The 16,790-nt window shown below is 59.8% G+C and overlaps 5 protein-coding genes across 5 annotated transcripts; all 5 read left to right on the plus strand.

Moving 5' to 3' along the window:
* The first annotated feature begins 211 nt into the window (after window positions 1-211).
* Window positions 212-1,763, plus strand: BDZ90DRAFT_231101 (putative CYT1-cytochrome c1, heme protein). The gene is made up of 5 exons (XM_025505718.1): window positions 212-303; window positions 426-661; window positions 748-874; window positions 960-1,193; window positions 1,274-1,763. The coding sequence occupies exons 1-5, from the start codon at window positions 244-246 to the stop codon at window positions 1,571-1,573; spliced, it is 957 nt and encodes a 318-aa protein (XP_025363714.1). The 5' UTR covers window positions 212-243; the 3' UTR covers window positions 1,574-1,763.
* A 226-nt stretch (window positions 1,764-1,989) lies between these two features.
* Window positions 1,990-5,051, plus strand: BDZ90DRAFT_231103 (hypothetical protein). Its single transcript, XM_025505719.1, has 4 exons — window positions 1,990-2,292; window positions 2,373-4,050; window positions 4,130-4,516; window positions 4,575-5,051. The coding sequence occupies exons 1-4, from the start codon at window positions 2,035-2,037 to the stop codon at window positions 5,003-5,005; spliced, it is 2,754 nt and encodes a 917-aa protein (XP_025363715.1). The 5' UTR covers window positions 1,990-2,034; the 3' UTR covers window positions 5,006-5,051.
* A 256-nt stretch (window positions 5,052-5,307) lies between these two features.
* On the plus strand, window positions 5,308-6,349 carry BDZ90DRAFT_231104 (ribosomal protein L35Ae). Its single transcript, XM_025505720.1, has 3 exons — window positions 5,308-5,466; window positions 5,891-6,068; window positions 6,150-6,349. The coding sequence occupies exons 1-3, from the start codon at window positions 5,335-5,337 to the stop codon at window positions 6,152-6,154; spliced, it is 315 nt and encodes a 104-aa protein (XP_025363716.1). The 5' UTR covers window positions 5,308-5,334; the 3' UTR covers window positions 6,155-6,349.
* A 582-nt stretch (window positions 6,350-6,931) lies between these two features.
* Window positions 6,932-8,685, plus strand: BDZ90DRAFT_231106 (ribosomal protein L2). Its single transcript, XM_025505721.1, has 2 exons — window positions 6,932-7,526; window positions 7,601-8,685. The coding sequence occupies exons 1-2, from the start codon at window positions 7,004-7,006 to the stop codon at window positions 8,572-8,574; spliced, it is 1,497 nt and encodes a 498-aa protein (XP_025363717.1). The 5' UTR covers window positions 6,932-7,003; the 3' UTR covers window positions 8,575-8,685.
* A 705-nt stretch (window positions 8,686-9,390) lies between these two features.
* On the plus strand, window positions 9,391-16,686 carry BDZ90DRAFT_278496 (putative acetyl-CoA carboxylase). The gene is made up of 4 exons (XM_025509094.1): window positions 9,391-9,698; window positions 9,789-9,921; window positions 10,002-10,679; window positions 10,754-16,686. Exons 1-4 carry the CDS (start codon window positions 9,597-9,599, stop codon window positions 16,576-16,578), a joined length of 6,738 nt encoding a protein of 2,245 aa, XP_025363718.1. The 5' UTR covers window positions 9,391-9,596; the 3' UTR covers window positions 16,579-16,686.
* Window positions 16,687-16,790: the final 104 nt, after the last annotated feature.

Consider the following 16,790-nt stretch of genomic DNA (forward strand, 5'->3'; position numbering starts at 1 on the left):
TAATCCAACGGGCAAACGCGGAGCCAGGCGGGCTGAGGCTGGCCTGATCAATCCAAGCCCTCTCATTTTGCCACGAGGCCGCGAGCCAGGCTCAACCTGAGGAGGGCGAGTCCCGAGTCCAAGTCCAAGCAGCGGCAGCAGCAGCGACGGGGCGAGGCGAGAGAGAGCCGACGACTACCATCTCGCCAGCTTCCATCTCTCCTCACCTCACCTCATCCTCACATCATCTCCGCACACGCCACCATGCTGTCTCGACTTGGCGTGTCTGCCTTCAGGGCAGCAGCTGCGCCCGCAAAGCAAAGCGTGCGTACTTGGCACAAGGATCAGATGGCTTATTGCTTCTCGCCTTGCCCGCCTTTCTAATCATCTCGTCTGGCAAAGCAATCAAGACTGACATCCTCTTACTCCCTCCTCGGCGCATACAGACCCGCTCCGCCTCGACACACGCTGCCTCATCGTCCGCTCAGCCCTTCTGGGCCTCCAAGACGGCTCTGGCTGGTGCGACGGCTCTCACTGCCGGGTCGCTGAGCTGGTACGCCCATCAGTACGGCTCGATCCCCTTCGTCGACAACCTCCATGCCAACATGGTGGACGAGGGTCTCCACTCGCCAAAGTACCCGTGGAGCCACAACGGCATCTTTGACTCGTTTGACCACGCCTCGTGAGTAGGCAGACGGGCCTCTCGCCCTAATTTCTGCAGCTCGGGAGCGTCCACTAACGTTTCGTACCCGCACCTCTCCCCCACAGCATTCGACGTGGATACCAGGTCTACCGCGAGGTTTGCTCTGCTTGCCACTCGCTCGACCGCATCGCTTGGAGGAATCTCGTCGGTGTTGCCTTCAACGTCGACGAGGTCAAGGGAATGGCTGAGGAGGTGAGTCCACGCAGCGACTTGAACAACCCTAGCAAAGAATGCAATGCTCACTCATTCGTGCCCTCCCGCACGCCCGTACGCACAGGTCGAGTACGAAGATGGACCCAATGACGAGGGCGAGATGTTCCAGCGACCTGGCAAGCTCGCCGACCACCTCCCCGCCCCTTACCCGAACGAGGAGGCGGCACGAGCTGGTAACAACGGTGGTCTGCCCCCTGACCTTTCACTCATCACCAAGGCTCGTCACGGCGGCGCAGACTACATCTTTGCGCTCCTCACCGGCTACACTGACCCCCCGGCTGGCGTTGAGATGCCAGAGGTGAGTGGGGGCGCGTGCCACTCCAAGCGTCCAGCTCGAGAATAAGCAGCTGATCAATACCTCTTTCTTCACGTACCCAGGGCATGAACTTCAACCCTTACTTCCCTGGCACCAAGATCGCAATGGCGCGCGTTCTCTACGACGGCCTCGTCGAGTACGAAGACGGCACCCCTGCCACCACCTCGCAGATGGCAAAGGATGTCGTCACCTTCCTCAACTGGTCATCAGAGCCAGAGCACGACGAGCGCAAGAAGATGGGAGCACAGGCCATCTGCATGCTTTCCGTCTTGACCTTGCTCAGCATCTACATCAAGAGGATGAAGTGGTCCCCCGTCAAGGCGAGGAAGTTGCTGTACACGCCGCCCAAGAACGTGCACTAAGCGGATCAGTGTGCGAGGGATGGGATAGGAGCAGGGGCAGGAGGATGAAGTCGTGGATTGAGGAGAGACAGAGAGCTTGTAGCTGGCAACATCAGCAGCTGTGGCAAAAGGGATGGCCTGAAGCGGCAGAGCATCAGCATTCCGAAGTCCTTGTACCTTGCCCCATAGTGGTTTCGGTCGTGGCGCCTTGGCCAATCGATGGCATTTCACCCAGATTGCAGGGCCGTATCGAAGCAGTCCCGACGTGATCTCCAGCGCAGCATGTGCGACTTCACCTGATCAAAACCCTCGACGACATCGTCTTGTCTGATGCTACCAGAATCCTCGCCGGCTGCCACGCCCCTCTCGCTTAGACCTAACAAGCGCGAACGTGCGCTACTCCGAGGGAACCTTTAGACTGCCTCACATCACATGCGCGTCGTTTGTCCTCACCATCTGATGCTCAACCGTGATACAGCAAGATGCCACGAATCGTCAATCCCACGGGCTGGTCAGTGCTCAAAGCAGGCAGCGTAAATGGCGGCGGCGGCGATGAGGAGGGCGGCCCGCTCGTGGTACTAGCCGACGCGTCAGGCGAGCATCGCCTTTCGATCCATCCGCTCGACTATCGATTGGTGCGCGTGGTTCGGCAGCTTCCTAGCAGACCCCATGGTATCAGGCTGAGGGACGCAACTGGCATCAGGTGGGAGAAGCGTGACCATTCCGGTTGGCGAGTTGAGGTGAGATAAGAGTGCTGGTGGAGTGGCTGCGGAGACGCGTTTGATTGACTAGCCATTGCTTTGCCCCTGCTCTTCGACAGCATGACGCCACGGCCAAGCGCCTCGCAATTCGCAGCCCTGTCCCAAATGGTCTCACTATTACTATCTCCTACACTCTTTACCTCCGCTTGGCCTGGCACTTTGGCTCCTCTTCTACGCCCTTCCTGGAAGACTTCAAACGGGCATACCCCTACGACATGATCTCAGGGCGAGTCTACCACTACACCTGCAGCGAAGGATACATGCCCACTGACGAACACACAGGTGCGGCGAACTCAGCGACAAAGTACATCTACGGGCTTGGTGAGGCGAAGGGGCCGATGAACAAGGTCGGCAAGCGCTATATCATTGACGGTAGGGACAGCCTCGCTGCTGATCCGGAAGAGACGGACCCTTACTACAAGTTGACGCCATTCATTGCGATATACGATTCGGCCGCCCGATTCTGGCATGGGGTGTACTACAATACGCTCAACCCCTCTATCTTCGACTTGGGCGCAGAACATGACTTCTCGACAGGAAACTTCCACTCATTCTCTACGGAGCACGGGCCATTGGACTACTACGTGATGCTAGGGTCATCCAGCGAGGAGCAAGCAGTCAAGCCAGACCTCTCAGGCATTGTCAGCCAGCTTGCTCATCTTGTCACGCCCCAACCTCCCTCACGAGCCTCAAGCTCGACAGCGCAGCAATGGCGCGCCTCCCCCAACCTCCCTCCCCTCAGTCAATTCGGCTACCTCGCCAGCTCCCTCACACTTTCGGAGCGTCAGGATGCTCAAGCGGCAGTAGTGGAGTATGTGCGCGAGGCCCGCGCCAAGCACTTCGCCATCGATGGCATGCATCTCTCTAGCGGGTACTGTCAAGACCCACAAACGGGAGAGAGGCAGTACTTCCAGTGGAATGAGAAGCGCTACCCCGATCCCAAGGGGATGGCCGATCAGCTGGAACGAGGCAATGAGTGCGGATTGATCATCAACGTGAAGCCGTGGCTGCTTGAGTCGCACCCTCTTTACGAGCAAATGGCGAAGCGGGATGCCTTCGTGCGGGCAGCGCCTGATGCTCAGGCTGATCGCGGACGAGCAGGTCCGCAAGGTCAGTCGAGGACGTGGCATTGGAGCACTAGCATGGGCCAGACGGGCAGGGGAAGCTACTTTGACTTCTCGTCGCAGGCGGGAAGTGATGCATGGAAGGAACTGCTGCGGATGGGTGTGGTGGAGAAGGGAATATCTGGAGTCTGGATTGACAACAACGAGATGTCCACACTGGTAGATGATGCAGATGAAATGAATGGAGAGAGGAGCTTTTGGTCGTTGGAAGGAGATGGTGCAGACGAGGATGAGGTGATCCAACGCATGGCCGGTTGGAGCGGCACGACGCCACTAGGAGCGTGGGGACGGGCAACACTCACGATGGGCATGGCAAAGGCGACGTACGAGGCCCTACTCGCTGCAGCGCCCGACCGCCGTCCAACGATCGTAACACGTAGCGCAGTACCTGGCATGCAAGCCTTTGCTGGGGCTACTTGGAGCGGCGACAACAGCACGACATGGCAGGCACTCAAGTGCAGCACGAAGCTCACTCTTTCGTACGGCATCTCCTTTGGCATTGGCCTGTACGGGCACGACATTGGTGGCTTCGCGGGAGGCCACTCACCGAGCGCTGATTTGCTCATTAGGTGGTGCCAGCAGGCGGCATGGCACACGAGATTTACTGTGCACAGTCAGTAGCGGGTATGACCAGCTGCAGTAGCAACCTTCGAAGCTCACGCTGAATCCGCTTTCCCTTCGCCCCTCTTCAGGCTGGAAGCAGATCTCGACGACCTTATGGATGTTCGACGAGGCGACGACGAATCACTTACGCTCGATTCTCGACTGGCGTTACCAGCTCATTCCGACACTCTACTCACTCTACGTCACCGACTACTGGATGCGAGGCTGGCCCGTACTGCGGCCCCTGCTGTGGTATCACACGAGCGATCGCGGCACGCTGGAGGAGGATGAGCAGTTTCTCGTCGGCAGCCACATCCTTGTAGCACCGGTGCTCGAGGCAGGGGCGAAGGACGTGACGTTCAACCTGCCCAATGTGCTCGACGCTAGTGACGAAGAGGTCTGGTGGTATGATGTGATGGGAAGCAGCTGGATTGAGCCGTCAGCGAAAGATGTGACCGGGCGAGACGTGACGCTGGGTGAGTGCCAGGGGCCGCAGCTTCCGTGTGCACGATGCTGACCACTCCTGCTCGCCAGCCTGCCCGCCGGGCTCTCCGCACAGTCCATTCCTCGTCCGTGCTGGCGGCACGCTGGTGACAGCGCCATCAGGCATGACCTCCGTGCTTAAGCCAGCCACTTCGCGCTGCATCCGCCATGTTGCCATCTTCCCGGCTCCTGAGCCAGCATCGAGCGGCAAGCGCGGCAGCTTCGCCATCATTGAGGACGACGGCATCTCTAATGCAGCGACTCATCGCGGGGAGATGACTGAGATTGAGATCAGATGGGAAGTAGTGAGCGCAGATGTGGTCCGAGTGGGCTATCAAGTGGGCTACCGAGGCTACCGAGGCGAGTGGCATCTCATGGTGAGCCTGCCGCAGGGCGACAAGCGACGGCTGATGGCTGCAGAGGGGCTGAAAGCAACGCAGGATTGTCAAGGGAACTTGCACTTCGACGTCGTTGTCTCTTGATTGCCATGGATGCTAATGGACACCATCGGCGCGGAGCCTCTTGCTCATGTTCGATGTTCGATGACCTTGCTCGGCTGCGGCGCTGAGTGACTCAAAATTTTGCGCGCGTTCCGTCCCGTCGCCCTGCCTGGCCCTGGCAGACCGCCCTCGGTGCCACGCGAGCGGGACGTCTCGAGAGGGCCTGGCCTCGCAGCAGCGACGGCGGGGCGGACGAGCGGCAGGGAGAACTCGAGCGAGGCAAGCCAAGCCTGGATGGAGACCTTCGACTGCGAGTTGAGCCTCTCTTCCTCATCCCCATCACCCTCCTCCCTCCTCCTCTTATAGCAACAATGACTCGTCTTTACGCCAAGGGCCGTATCATGGGCCACCAGCGCGGCAAGCACGTCTCGCACCCGCGAACGTCGCTCATCAAGATCGACAACGTCGACTCGCCCCAGGACGCCCAGTTCTACCTTGGTAAGGTGAGCATCTGCGGAGGTCAGGTTCGATGAAGATGTGTCAAAGAATGGCGAGAGGGAGGAAGGGGACGAAACGCTCGATGGATAGACGGGATAAAGGAGTGGCGGGATAAGACATCAGATCATGGAGGCGGAGGTCACCTTGCAGCAGAGGAGAGGCAAGGTGGAAGGAGATGCTCGAAGATGGCGCCTCTACGAGAGGAAGGGAGAAAGGCTGCCAAGACGTCGCATCCTTTTGCTCAGTATGGCGATGGGCAAAGTCAGCCATCGATTCATGATGAGAAGTCGATGGGCATTGGCAGGATGGAGCTGAAAGCGCATGCTGGAGAAGAGACGGGAGGGCGTGGGCCGACGACCAAGCTGCAACCACCTGTTACTACCGAACGCACGAGCTCACACCTTCTCCTCCCTCCTTCCCCTCTTTCAGCGCATTGCATACGTCTACAAGGCTCCCACCGACCGCAAGGGCTCCAAGGTCCGCGTCATTTGGGGTCGCGTCACCCGCGCACACGGCAACTCGGGCGTCGTTCGCTCCAAGTTCCGTACCAACATCCCCCCCAAGGCTTTCGGTGCCAGCGTTCGCGTGATGCTGTACCCCAGCAACAGTGAGTGCGGCGCGCGAGTGAACAGCGACATGCGATCCCTTTGCTGATCACCGTCTTCCCCCTTTCCCTCCTGCCCTCCAGTCTAAGCGCTCGTCGACAAACGACCGCCTAGACTCCTCGCTCGCTCCCAGCCTCCTCTTCTCTTTGTACACTCATACGACGCAGCATCATCTTCTCACCTCACCAACTGGCAGAACCAATCCGTCCACGAGAGGGTGGAGTTCTCAGTTTGGTAGGCGATCTACTACTTTGCCCCTCTCTGCAGGGTGCACCCAATGACAAGGAGCATCGATTCCCATCAGGGTCGATGTTGATTGTGCAGACAAGATGAAGCGGGTGAAGATTCGAGGAAGATTGAGATGGTCGATGCAGCAGCGACGACATCACTCGTTGGCCAACCCCCTCCGCACCAAGCTACCCCGTCCGTCCTCTTCCCCATTCACCCCTCACCCCTCACCAGTCATCCCTCATTGCCTTTCCATTCCTCCCCTTCCTTCCCCTCCATTTCCCTTTCCTATCGCCAAGATTTATCTTGTCCTTGACCGCCTTCACCATGGGCTCGCGACATAAACGACTTGGCTAGATGAAGCAACGCCTGTGAGAAGCTGCTTCGACTGCCGCCCGTTGGGTAGAGCCTCCAAGTCGAGCGCGGTGGTTATTATAAAGTTTTGGCCAACACTCTATGCTCCCCCTGTGCTGACGTCCTGCACAGACGAATTGATCATGATTCATCAATACCATCGTCTTTGAGCGATGTTAGGACTGTTCACACGTGATGTGTGCGGTGAGAGGGCCGAGCGGAAGAGGGAGGCGGGCGTCGAGGCTTCTCTCACTTTGTCGCCTCGCCCGTCCGTCCGCCCGCCCGACTGTCCGCCTGAGCCTCCGTCTTGTCATCTTCTCGTCGTGTCGTCGCCCAAACTACCACTCAGCGCAGCATGACATCGCTGCTGGCCCAGCGAGCTTCCTCGCTGAGGGGCCTCTGGTCTATGGCGACGAGCACGTCAGCAGCAGCAGCCTCATCATCGTCAACAGCATCAGCATCAGCGGCGGCGTCTGCACCATCGTCGATGGCGAGGTTGCATCGCAATCCCTCCTCTCTGCGCTCAATGACCACCACTTCCATTCGTAGAGGTCTTGGCGGCAGCCTGAGCTCTCACTCGCTCTCAGTCGTAGAGACTCCTTCTCCCCCTCCATCATCAGCAGCTGCAGCCCACCAATGGCGTCCTCCCTCCATGGCTAGTCGCAAAGAACGTCGCCAAGTGAAGAAGAAGGCCCAGAAGAACGCAAAGAAGGCGAAGAAGGAGAACACACTGGCAGCGCAGATGGGCCTGAAGCAGGAGACTGTCTCGCCTTTTGTGAGAGTGGATAGGCAATTCAAGACCTTCAAGCCTCTCACGCCTTCCTTGCGTTGGGTGAGGTACAACTTGAACCCGCATTTGCACAAGGGTAGCCCGGAGCGTGAGTACGAGGGGCAGCGAGATGATTCTTTTCAGAGCAGATATTGATTTGCGTATCATCGCTCTCTTCTCCAGGCTCGCTCACTCGCGCTAAGCGCAGCACGGGCGGTCGCAACCATCACGGCCATGTGACGGTCCGTGGGCGCGGCGGCGGGGTACGACGTCGGATTCGTCTAGTAGACTTCTATCGCTGGGAGGCTGGCTCCCAAGAAGTGGTCCGAATCGAGTACGACCCTGGCCGCTCAGCACATATTGCCCTTGTTAAGCACAAGGAGACGGGCAAGCAGAGCTACATTCTGGCTCCTGAAGGATTGCGAGCAGGGGACACAGTCGAGAGCTACCGTACCAACGATGCTGTAGGCGGGTCGGGGGCTGAGGGATCCGTTTCGGCACTTGACTTGGGTATCTTCAGGACCAAGGCTATTCGAGCAGGCAACGTTCTGCCGCTGCACTTGATCCCCATCGGCACCATGATCCACGCCATCTCCCTCATGCCCAACGGCCCCGCCAAGCTGGTGCGCAGTGCAGGCTCATCGGGACAGCTCATTGCCTTTACAAACCGCTCGAAGGCGCAGAAGACGCCGCTCGGAGAGGGAAGCTCAGCGAATGAGAACACGGAGGAGGACGAGGCTGCGGCCACGGCGGCGGCAGCAGCAGAGGGCGAAGCAGAAAATGGGGCAACCAACTCAGCGATGGTGACCACCTCTCACGCCCAAGTCAAGCTTCAGTCGGGTGAAGTTCGCCTCGTCCCTGTCAACTGCTGTGCCGCCATTGGCCGCGTATCCAACATCGACCACCAGCACGTCCGTCTGGGCAAGGCAGGCCGCTCACGCTGGCTCGGCCGTCGTCCCAAGGTTCGTGGTGTGGCGATGAACAAGGTGGATCACCCGCATGGTGGTGGTCGTGGTAAGAGCAAGTCGAACTTGCATCCGAGAAGCAAGTGGGGTGTCTTGCAGGGCAAGAGGACGAGGAAGCCCGGTGGGAAGAAGGGGAACAAGATGGTCGTCAGGGAGAGGCCCAGGGGCAGGGCCAGTAAGACGAGGGCTTGAGTGAGGGTGTTCAGGAGGTAGACAGGTGGGGCAAAACTTCATGTTGTGCGGACATCATGCAATCTCATCATGACGGTGTCCCATTCGCACCGTGTTCAGCGTGGTCTTGACCCTGATGAGCTGTCTCAGCCACAGTTCCTTCGGCAGGGTCAGGACACCTTTCTTTCCATCTCGTCCCTTGATTCTCTGCTGATTGCTGATAGCACGAAGAAGAAGCTGCCCTCCTTTGATGAAACTCTATCTCGTTCGTTTCCATGCGTCGCGATAGTCAGCTCCCAAGGCCACGGACGCGCCCTTCGCTCGGCCGTATCGTCGACTCTTGATGCACTCAGGTCGCATGGCAAGGGGCACTGACTCTCTCTCCCCTCTCTGCAAGCATCCGCCGCTCTGCAACCCTCGAACAGCTACCATCTTGGTGTGCGAGTGTGGCGACGAGGGGGGCTACGATATGCGGGCCGTGGTCTCTTCGCGTTGGGGAATGGGTCACGGCTCCACTCCACTCGATTTGCTCGCGGCACTGGCTCAAAAATCGCTCGAAGCCACCCCACACTCCGTAGTTCTGCCGCCTTGCCGCCCTGGCTGGCTGCTGCCTCCCTCGGGGCGCGGCAACGGCGGCGAGCGGGCAATAGAGTGTTGGGTCGTCGAGTCCGCGTCGTCGAGTCCGCCTTGGAGCCAGCCAGGTGGTGCTGAGTTGCTTGACTGCTTCTCATCATCCTCCCTCATCCTCTCAATTGCGAGTCGAGGCTACTGTTCCTCCTACTACCCTTCTCGCCAGCTTCTGCCTCAACACCATCACCAAGAACCGCGCCTCGACCTCTATAGACGCCGTTGGTCCCAGCCACTCGGCCCTGAACCCTTCTCCCGTGCCTCTCGGTTAAGCCCCATAAATTCGAGGCGATCTGAGAGCAACACCACACGACCCAGCGCACCCCACCCCACCATCAACCTCGACCATCCTTTTCTCTCCTCCTCACGACCCAATCGCGATCTCGTTGTGAAGACGAGTTGCGACAAAAGTCATCATGGCACCCGTAGCGACTAGCAGCAACGGCAACGCCGCCGACGGCGAAGGCATGGGCCCGACTGGCATGACTGCCTCGCCTTCGTACGAGTTCAAGATTCAGGTCAGTTGAGCGCGGTGCGGGGCTGGCGCTTACATGGTAGGGCACAATGCTGACATGTTATGCCCCCTCCTCTCCCCCTGCGTGCCACAGCGAGGCAAGCCTGAGACGTCGTCGTCGGCGCACTTCCTTGGCGTCAACGCCTCAGGCGAGTCCGAGGGAAGCGGCGCCATCACGCCTCCTCACTCCGTCGTTGTCAGCCATGAGAAAGTCCAGCACTTCTTTGGTGAGCTTGCGTGCGGCTATAGAGAGCTGAGCAAGCCGTAGCTGACCATCTCTGCCTCCCTGTCTTCTGTGGCTCACCAGGCGGCAACGTCCTTGATTCGGCACCTCCTGGTCCCGTGACTGACTTTGTGCGCAAGCAAGGCGGCCACACTGTCATTACCAAGGTCCTCATCTGCAACAACGGTATCGCCGCCGTTAAAGAGATCCGCTCCATCCGCAAGTGGGCCTACGAGACATTCGGAGATGAGCGCGCCATCGAGTTCACCGTCATGGCCACACCCGAGGACCTCAAGGTCAACGCCGACTACATTCGCATGGCCGAGCAGTACGTCGAGGTGCCCGGAGGTTCCAACAACAACAACTACGCCAATGTCGACCTCATCGTAGACATTGCTGAGCGAGCCGGCGTACACGCAGTCTGGGCCGGATGGGGTCATGCCTCTGAGAATCCCCGTCTGCCAGAGTCTCTGGCTGCCTCGCCTCAGAAGATCGTCTTCATTGGTCCTCCTGGTTCAGCGATGCGATCCCTCGGTGACAAGATTTCGTCAACCATCGTCGCCCAGCATGCAGACGTACCTTGCATGCCTTGGTCGGGAACCGGCATCACTGAGACGATGATGAGCGAGCAGGGATTCCTCACCGTCTCCGACGACGTCTACCAGCAGGCGTGCATTCATTCAGCTGAGGAGGGACTCGAAAAGGCTCAGAAGATTGGTTTCCCCGTCATGATCAAGGCCTCCGAGGGTGGTGGTGGAAAGGGTGAGCACGCGTGTCGCGAGATGGTAAGGTCACTCTGCTGACGCCCCCTCTCTACTGCTCCGCACCTCCGCCAGGTATCCGCATGTGCAAGAGCGCCGACGAGTTCAAGCAGCTCTACAATGCTGCCCTCGGCGAAGTTCCCGGCTCGCCCATCTTCGTCATGAAGCTCGCAGGCAAGGCTCGCCATCTCGAGGTCCAGCTCCTCGCAGACCAGTACGGCAACGCCATCAGCATCTTCGGTCGTGACTGCTCCGTCCAGCGTCGTCACCAGAAGATCATCGAGGAAGCTCCCGTCACCATTGCGCCTGAGCAAGCTCGCGATGACATGGAGAAGGCAGCCGTACGTCTTGCCAAGCTTGTGGGCTATGTCTCAGCCGGTACCGTAGAGTGGCTCTACTCTCCCGACTCGGGCGACTTTGCCTTCCTCGAGCTCAACCCTCGTCTCCAGGTCGAGCATCCTACCACCGAGATGGTGTCTGGAGTCAACATTCCCGCCGCCCAGCTGCAAGTCGCGATGGGTATTCCTCTCAACCGCATCCGCGACATCCGCACGCTCTACGGCATGGACCCCCGCGGCTCTGACCCCATTGACTTCGACTTTGTCGACCCCGAGTCGCACAAGAAGCAGCGCAAGCCTCAGCCCAAGGGTCACGTCGTCGCTTGCCGTATCACCGCCGAGAACCCGGACACCGGCTTCAAGCCGGGAATGGGAGCCCTCACTGAGCTCACTTTCCGTTCCTCCGACTCCGTCTGGGGCTACTTCTCAGTCCAAGCCTCTGGTGGTCTTCACGAGTTTGCAGACTCGCAGTTCGGTCACTTGTTCGCGTACTCGCCCTCTTCGCGTGACGAAGCGCGCAAGAACATGATCATCTCGCTCAAGGAGCTCTCCATTCGCGGTGACTTCCGTACCACTGTCGAGTACCTCATCCGACTTCTCGAGACGCCCACCTTCATCGGCAACAGCCTCAACACTGGCTGGCTCGACCGTCTCATCGTTGAGCGCTTCGCCGCCGAGAGGCCTCCTCGCGACTTGGCCGTCGTTGCTGGTGCAGCTGTCCACGCTCATCTCCGTGCCAGCGAGTGCGAAGACAACTACAGGCGCATCCTCAGCAAGGGTCAGGTTCCTCCTCGTACCACACTGCAGTCAGTCTTCACCAACATCGAGTTCATTCACGAGAACGTCAAGTACTCCTTCACGGCTTCGCGCGCTTCCAAGTCGACGTGGTCGCTCTTCCTCAACGGCGTCCGCATCCTCGTCTCGCTGCGCCAGCTGGCCGATGGTGGTCTCCTCATGACTATGGGCGGAGGCAAATCTCATCCCGTCTACTTCCAGCAAGAAGTCGGCTCAATGCGCCTTAGCATTGACGCTAGGACCTGCATCATTGAGGAGGAGAACGACCCTACGCAGATCACAGCCCCCTCACCCGGCAAGCTGCAGCGTCTCCTCGTCGACAGCGGCGACCACGTCAACGCCGGCGACGTCCTCGCTGAGATTGAGGTCATGAAGATGTACCTGCCCCTCATCGCCGCAGAAGACGCCATCGTCTCATGGGTCAAGTCGCCCGGTACCAGCATTGCTCAGGGCGATGTCCTCGGTATTCTAGCCCTCGACGATCCCAGCAAGGTGCAGCACGCCAAGCCTTTCAGCGGTCAGCTCCCCGACTTTGGCATGCCCGTCATTGTCGGCCAGAAGCCCGAACAGCGCTACGCCCACGCCCTTGAGGTCCTCACCGATGTCCTCGAAGGATTCGACCAGAGTTTCACCATGCATGCCGCCCTGGCTCAGCTCGACCAGCTTCTTCGCGACCCTGCTCTTCCCTTCGGCCAGTCTCAGCGCATTCTGTCGGCCCTTTCCAGCCGTATGCCCGCCAAGCTCGAGGAGACCGTCCGATCCCACCTCGACGCCGCCTCCAAGCGTGGCGGTGAGTTCCCTGCCTCCCGCATCCGCAAGGTAGTCGAGTCTTTCCTCCGCGAGAGCGTTGACGTAGCTGTGCGTGGCCAGGTCGAGACCACGCTCGCCCCCTTCACCGACCTTCTGGACAGCTACGCCGGTGGCCTCCAGGCTCACGAGGCTGCAGCCCTCGCCGCACTCCTCGAGCAGTACTACGCCGTCGAGTCGAGGTTCACCGGCGAGGCCGACATCGTCCTCGAGCTGCGCAAGGAGGCAGAAGACGATCTCTCCAAGGTCGTCGCACAAGTCCACTCTCACCTCGGACTCTCACGCAAGAATGGCCTTGTCCTCGCCATTCTGGACAAGTACGTCGCCAAGACGCCATACCTCACTCGCGGCGCCGAGGGCTCCAAGATGCTTGAGGTCTTGAACAAGCTCGCCACCCTCGAGGGCAAGGCCGTCGCTCCCGTCGCCCTCAAGGCTCGTGAGGTGGCCATTGCCGCTCACCTGCCCAGCCTCGAGGACCGCAAGGCGCAGATGGAGGGCATCCTCAAGGCCTCGGTATCGTTCAGCAAGTACGGTGACGACGAGGAGTACCACACGCCCAACGTCAATGTCCTTCGCGAGCTCGCCGACTCGCAGTATTCCGTCTACGACGTCCTGCACTCCTTCTGGGGCTCGCGCAAGCCTGCCATCGCCTTTGCCGCATTGGTCACTTACGTCCTGCGTGCCTACCGCGCCTACGATCTCGTGCACTTTGACTACGCCGTTGAGGACTTCAGCGCCGAAGATCGAGCCGTCCTCCGCTGGCAATTCCAGCTCGCCAATGCTGGTGAGCCTGCGGCTGAGCGTAAGGCCTCGGAGACGGACCTCGAAGCTCTCAAGAAGAAGAACAATGCCGTGCCCGAAGTTCGCGAGGGTCTCATGACTAGCTGTGGCATCATTTCGGATCTCTCTGACGTCCTGCCCAAGGTCTGCCGCACCTTCAAGGGCGCTAAGCCCTCGCATCCCGTCAACGTCATCAACATCGCCATCACAGATGACGCGGAGGTCAACGACTCGCAGGCTCGCGACGCTTTCGTCTCATACACTAACAAGTTCGCCAAGAACATTGAGGCTGCCGGCGTGCGCCGAGTTACCTTCCTCCAGTGCCAGCCTGGCCAATACCCGTGGTTCACGACGCTGCGCCGCTCCGAGGACGGCAAGTGGGAGGAGGAGCGTGCTATCCGCAACATCGAGCCCGCTCTCGCCTACCAGCTCGAGCTCAGCCGTCTTGTCAAGAACTTCGAGATCGTGCCCGTGCCCATCACCTCGTCCGCCATCCACCTCTACTACGCTCGTAGCCGCCAGAACCCTTCGGACATGCGCTTCTTCGTTCGTGCACTCATTCGTCCGGGGCGCATCACCAGCGGCAACGCGACCGACTTCCTTGTTGCTAGCACCGACAAGATGCTCTCCGATGTCCTTGACATGCTGGAGGTCGCTGAGGGTCGCCCCGACATGCGTGGGTCGGACGACAACCACATCTTCCTGTCCTTCCTTTACGACCTTCCCGACGAAGTCGAGTTCGAGAAGGTGTCGGAAACTCTTGCTGGCTTCGTCGAGCGTCACGGTCCTCGCCTCTTCCGCCTGCGCGTCACCAACGCCGAGATCCGTCTCGTCCTCACTCGCAAGGACGGTTCGAGGATGCCCCTGCGCTTCTTCATCTTCAACGAGACTGGCTTCCAGGTTCGTTTCGAGGGCTACCAGGAGCACGTCAACGACTCTGGCCGCACCAACCTCAAGTGCCTCTTTGGCTCTGGCCGCCTCAATGGCGAGAACGCCACCTTTGCCTACGAGCCCCGCGTCGCGCTCCAGACTCGCCGTGCTCGCGCTCACGCTCTGCAGACGACCTTCTGCCACGACCTCGTCGCCGTCTTCCGCGAGGCCCTGCGTGCATCTTGGAAGGGCGTCCCTGCTGCCCCTGAGGACCCGCTCTCGGCCGTCTCTGAGCTTGTTCTCGACGAGGAGGAGGACAACCTGCGAGAGACTCAGCGACCGGCCGGCACCAACAAGATTGGCATGGTCGCCTGGCTGATCACCGCCAAGACTCCCGAATACCCCGAGGGACGCCAGCTCGTCATCATCGCCAACGACGTCACAATTCAGGCTGGTTCCTTCGGTCCCGCAGAGGACCGCTTCTTTGCTGCTGCCTCGAAGCTTGCTCGTCAGCGCAAGATCCCTCGTCTCTACGTTTCTGCCAACTCGGGTGCTCGCATCGGTCTCGCTACGGAGCCTCTGGACCTCTTCCAGGTCAAATTCGTCAACAATGATCCGACCAAGGGCTTCGAGTACCTCTACCTCGACGACGCGGGCATGGAGAAGCTCAACGCCAAGGGAGCCGCGGCTAGCGTCGTTACCGAGGCTACGGTGGCGACTGACGGTAAGCGTCACCACGTCATCACCGACGTCATTGGACTGCAGCAGGGACTCGGTGTCGAGTGTCTCTCCGGCTCTGGTCTCATTGCCGGCGAGACGTCGCGTGCCACGCAGGAGATCTTCACCACTACCATCGTCACCGGTCGCTCCGTCGGTATCGGTGCCTACCTCGCTCGTCTCGGTGAGCGTGTCATCCAGGTCGAGGGGTCGCCCATGATCCTCACGGGCTACCAGGCCCTCAACAAGCTGCTTGGTCGCGAAGTCTACACCAGCAACCTGCAGCTCGGTGGCCCTCAGATCATGTACCGCAATGGCGTCTCGCACCTGACTGCCGCAGACGACCTGGCCGCCATGAAGAGCTTCGTACGCTGGCTGTCATACGTTCCGTCGGCTCGCCATGCCGCCCTGCCTCTGAGCCTCAACAACCAAGACGGGTGGGATCGTCCCGTCGGCTACACTCCTCCCAAGGGCCCCTACGACCCACGCCACCTCCTCGATGGCACCCTCGCCGAAGACGGCAAGACGTGGCTCAGCGGTATTTTCGATAAGGGGTCGTGGCAGGAGACCCTCGCTGGCTGGGCTACCTCCGTCGTCGTCGGTCGAGCCCGCCTCGGTGGTATCCCCACGGGTGTCATCGCCGTCGAGACTCGCACGCTCGAGCGCGTCGTGCCTGCGGACCCGGCTAACCCCAACTCGAACGAGCAGCGCATCATGGAGGCTGGCCAGGTCTGGTACCCCAACTCGGCACACAAGACGGCACAGGCCATTGCTGACATCAACCGTGAGGGCTTGCCGCTTATGATTCTGGCCAATTGGCGTGGTTTCTCTGGTGGACAGGAGGACATGTTCCAGCAGATCCTCAAGTTCGGCAGCATGATCGTGGACAATTTGGTCAACTTCAAGCAACCTGTGTTCGTCTACCTGCCCCCTGGCGCCGAGCTGCGCGGTGGTGCTTGGGTCGTCATCGACCGCACGATCAACGAGAACGGCATGATGGAGATGTACGCCGACCCCACCTCCCGCGGCGGTGTGCTCGAGCCCGAGGGAATCGTCAGCGTCAAGTATCGCCACGACAAGCAACGCGAGACGATGCTGCGACTCGACTCACGCTATGCCGAGCTCGTCAAGAGCGGCGACAAGCAGGCCAGCGCTGCTCGAGAAAAGGAGCTTTCCCCCATCTTCAACGCCATTGCGGTCGCCTACGCCGACCTGCACGACAAGACGGGCCGAATGGCAGCGATGGGCGTCATCCGCCAGGCAGTACCTTGGAGCGAGTCGCGTCGCTACTTCTACCAGAGGCTGCGTCGTCGCCTTGTAGAGGAGAAGAGCATGGAGCTCATCATGCAGGCAAGGCCTGGATGGTCCAGCGTCGAGGCTCGCACTTTCCTCGAGTCGGTCATTCAGGTCGGGCTCGAGGATGTGGAGGATGGAGACATGGCAGGCTTGATTGAGCAGAAGCAGGCTGCCCTTGTAGAGGCGCTCGAGGGCTTGAAGAGGGATGCTGCGTTGGCGCAGATTAACGCCTTGGCTGCTGGATTGGATGAGGGCACGAAGCAGAGAGTGTTGGCTGCCCTTCAGCAGCAGCAGTAAGTGGAGAGGAGGAGGTAACTTCAAATGACTCGAAAACATAGACTATCCAAGTGATGTGATGTGGCCCTTTCAGATCGCTCCAATCTCTCTTTCAGTTTACTTAGCGACAACAACGAATTCATCGATCTATACTTCGTTGTGCCTTTGAAGTGATGAAGGCGTTGAAGACTCGAGGAGGAGGGGGCAACGCTTGGTCATCGAGCTTGGCTGAG

Source organism: Jaminaea rosea (assembly GCF_003144245.1).
Source record: "Jaminaea rosea strain MCA 5214 unplaced genomic scaffold BDZ90scaffold_3, whole genome shotgun sequence".
NCBI lineage: Eukaryota > Fungi > Basidiomycota > Exobasidiomycetes > Microstromatales > Jaminaea > Jaminaea rosea.

What these genes read in the sequence shown, in the direction of transcription:
- BDZ90DRAFT_231101 (XM_025505718.1), top strand. Translation starts at nt 244, where the DNA reads ATGCTGTCTCGACTTGGCGTGTCTGCCTTCAGGGCAGCAGCTGCGCCC. An exon ending in CTGCGCCCGCAAAGCAAAGC is followed by an intron (nt 304 to 425) that starts GTGCGTACTTGG and finishes CGGCGCATACAG; the next exon opens with ACCCGCTCCGCCTCGACACA. An exon ending in CTGGCGTTGAGATGCCAGAG is followed by an intron (nt 1,194 to 1,273) that starts GTGAGTGGGGGC and finishes TCACGTACCCAG; the next exon opens with GGCATGAACTTCAACCCTTA.
- BDZ90DRAFT_231103 (XM_025505719.1), top strand. Translation starts at nt 2,035, where the DNA reads ATGCCACGAATCGTCAATCCCACGGGCTGGTCAGTGCTCAAAGCAGGC. An exon ending in ATTCCGGTTGGCGAGTTGAG is followed by an intron (nt 2,293 to 2,372) that starts GTGAGATAAGAG and finishes GCTCTTCGACAG; the next exon opens with CATGACGCCACGGCCAAGCG. An exon ending in CACGAGATTTACTGTGCACA is followed by an intron (nt 4,051 to 4,129) that starts GTCAGTAGCGGG and finishes GCCCCTCTTCAG; the next exon opens with GCTGGAAGCAGATCTCGACG.
- BDZ90DRAFT_231104 (XM_025505720.1), top strand. Translation starts at nt 5,335, where the DNA reads ATGACTCGTCTTTACGCCAAGGGCCGTATCATGGGCCACCAGCGCGGC. An exon ending in CCCAGTTCTACCTTGGTAAG is followed by an intron (nt 5,467 to 5,890) that starts GTGAGCATCTGC and finishes CCCCTCTTTCAG; the next exon opens with CGCATTGCATACGTCTACAA.
- BDZ90DRAFT_231106 (XM_025505721.1), top strand. Translation starts at nt 7,004, where the DNA reads ATGACATCGCTGCTGGCCCAGCGAGCTTCCTCGCTGAGGGGCCTCTGG. An exon ending in GCACAAGGGTAGCCCGGAGC is followed by an intron (nt 7,527 to 7,600) that starts GTGAGTACGAGG and finishes TCTCTTCTCCAG; the next exon opens with GCTCGCTCACTCGCGCTAAG.
- BDZ90DRAFT_278496 (XM_025509094.1), top strand. Translation starts at nt 9,597, where the DNA reads ATGGCACCCGTAGCGACTAGCAGCAACGGCAACGCCGCCGACGGCGAA. An exon ending in CGTACGAGTTCAAGATTCAG is followed by an intron (nt 9,699 to 9,788) that starts GTCAGTTGAGCG and finishes TGCGTGCCACAG; the next exon opens with CGAGGCAAGCCTGAGACGTC. An exon ending in GAAAGTCCAGCACTTCTTTG is followed by an intron (nt 9,922 to 10,001) that starts GTGAGCTTGCGT and finishes GTGGCTCACCAG; the next exon opens with GCGGCAACGTCCTTGATTCG.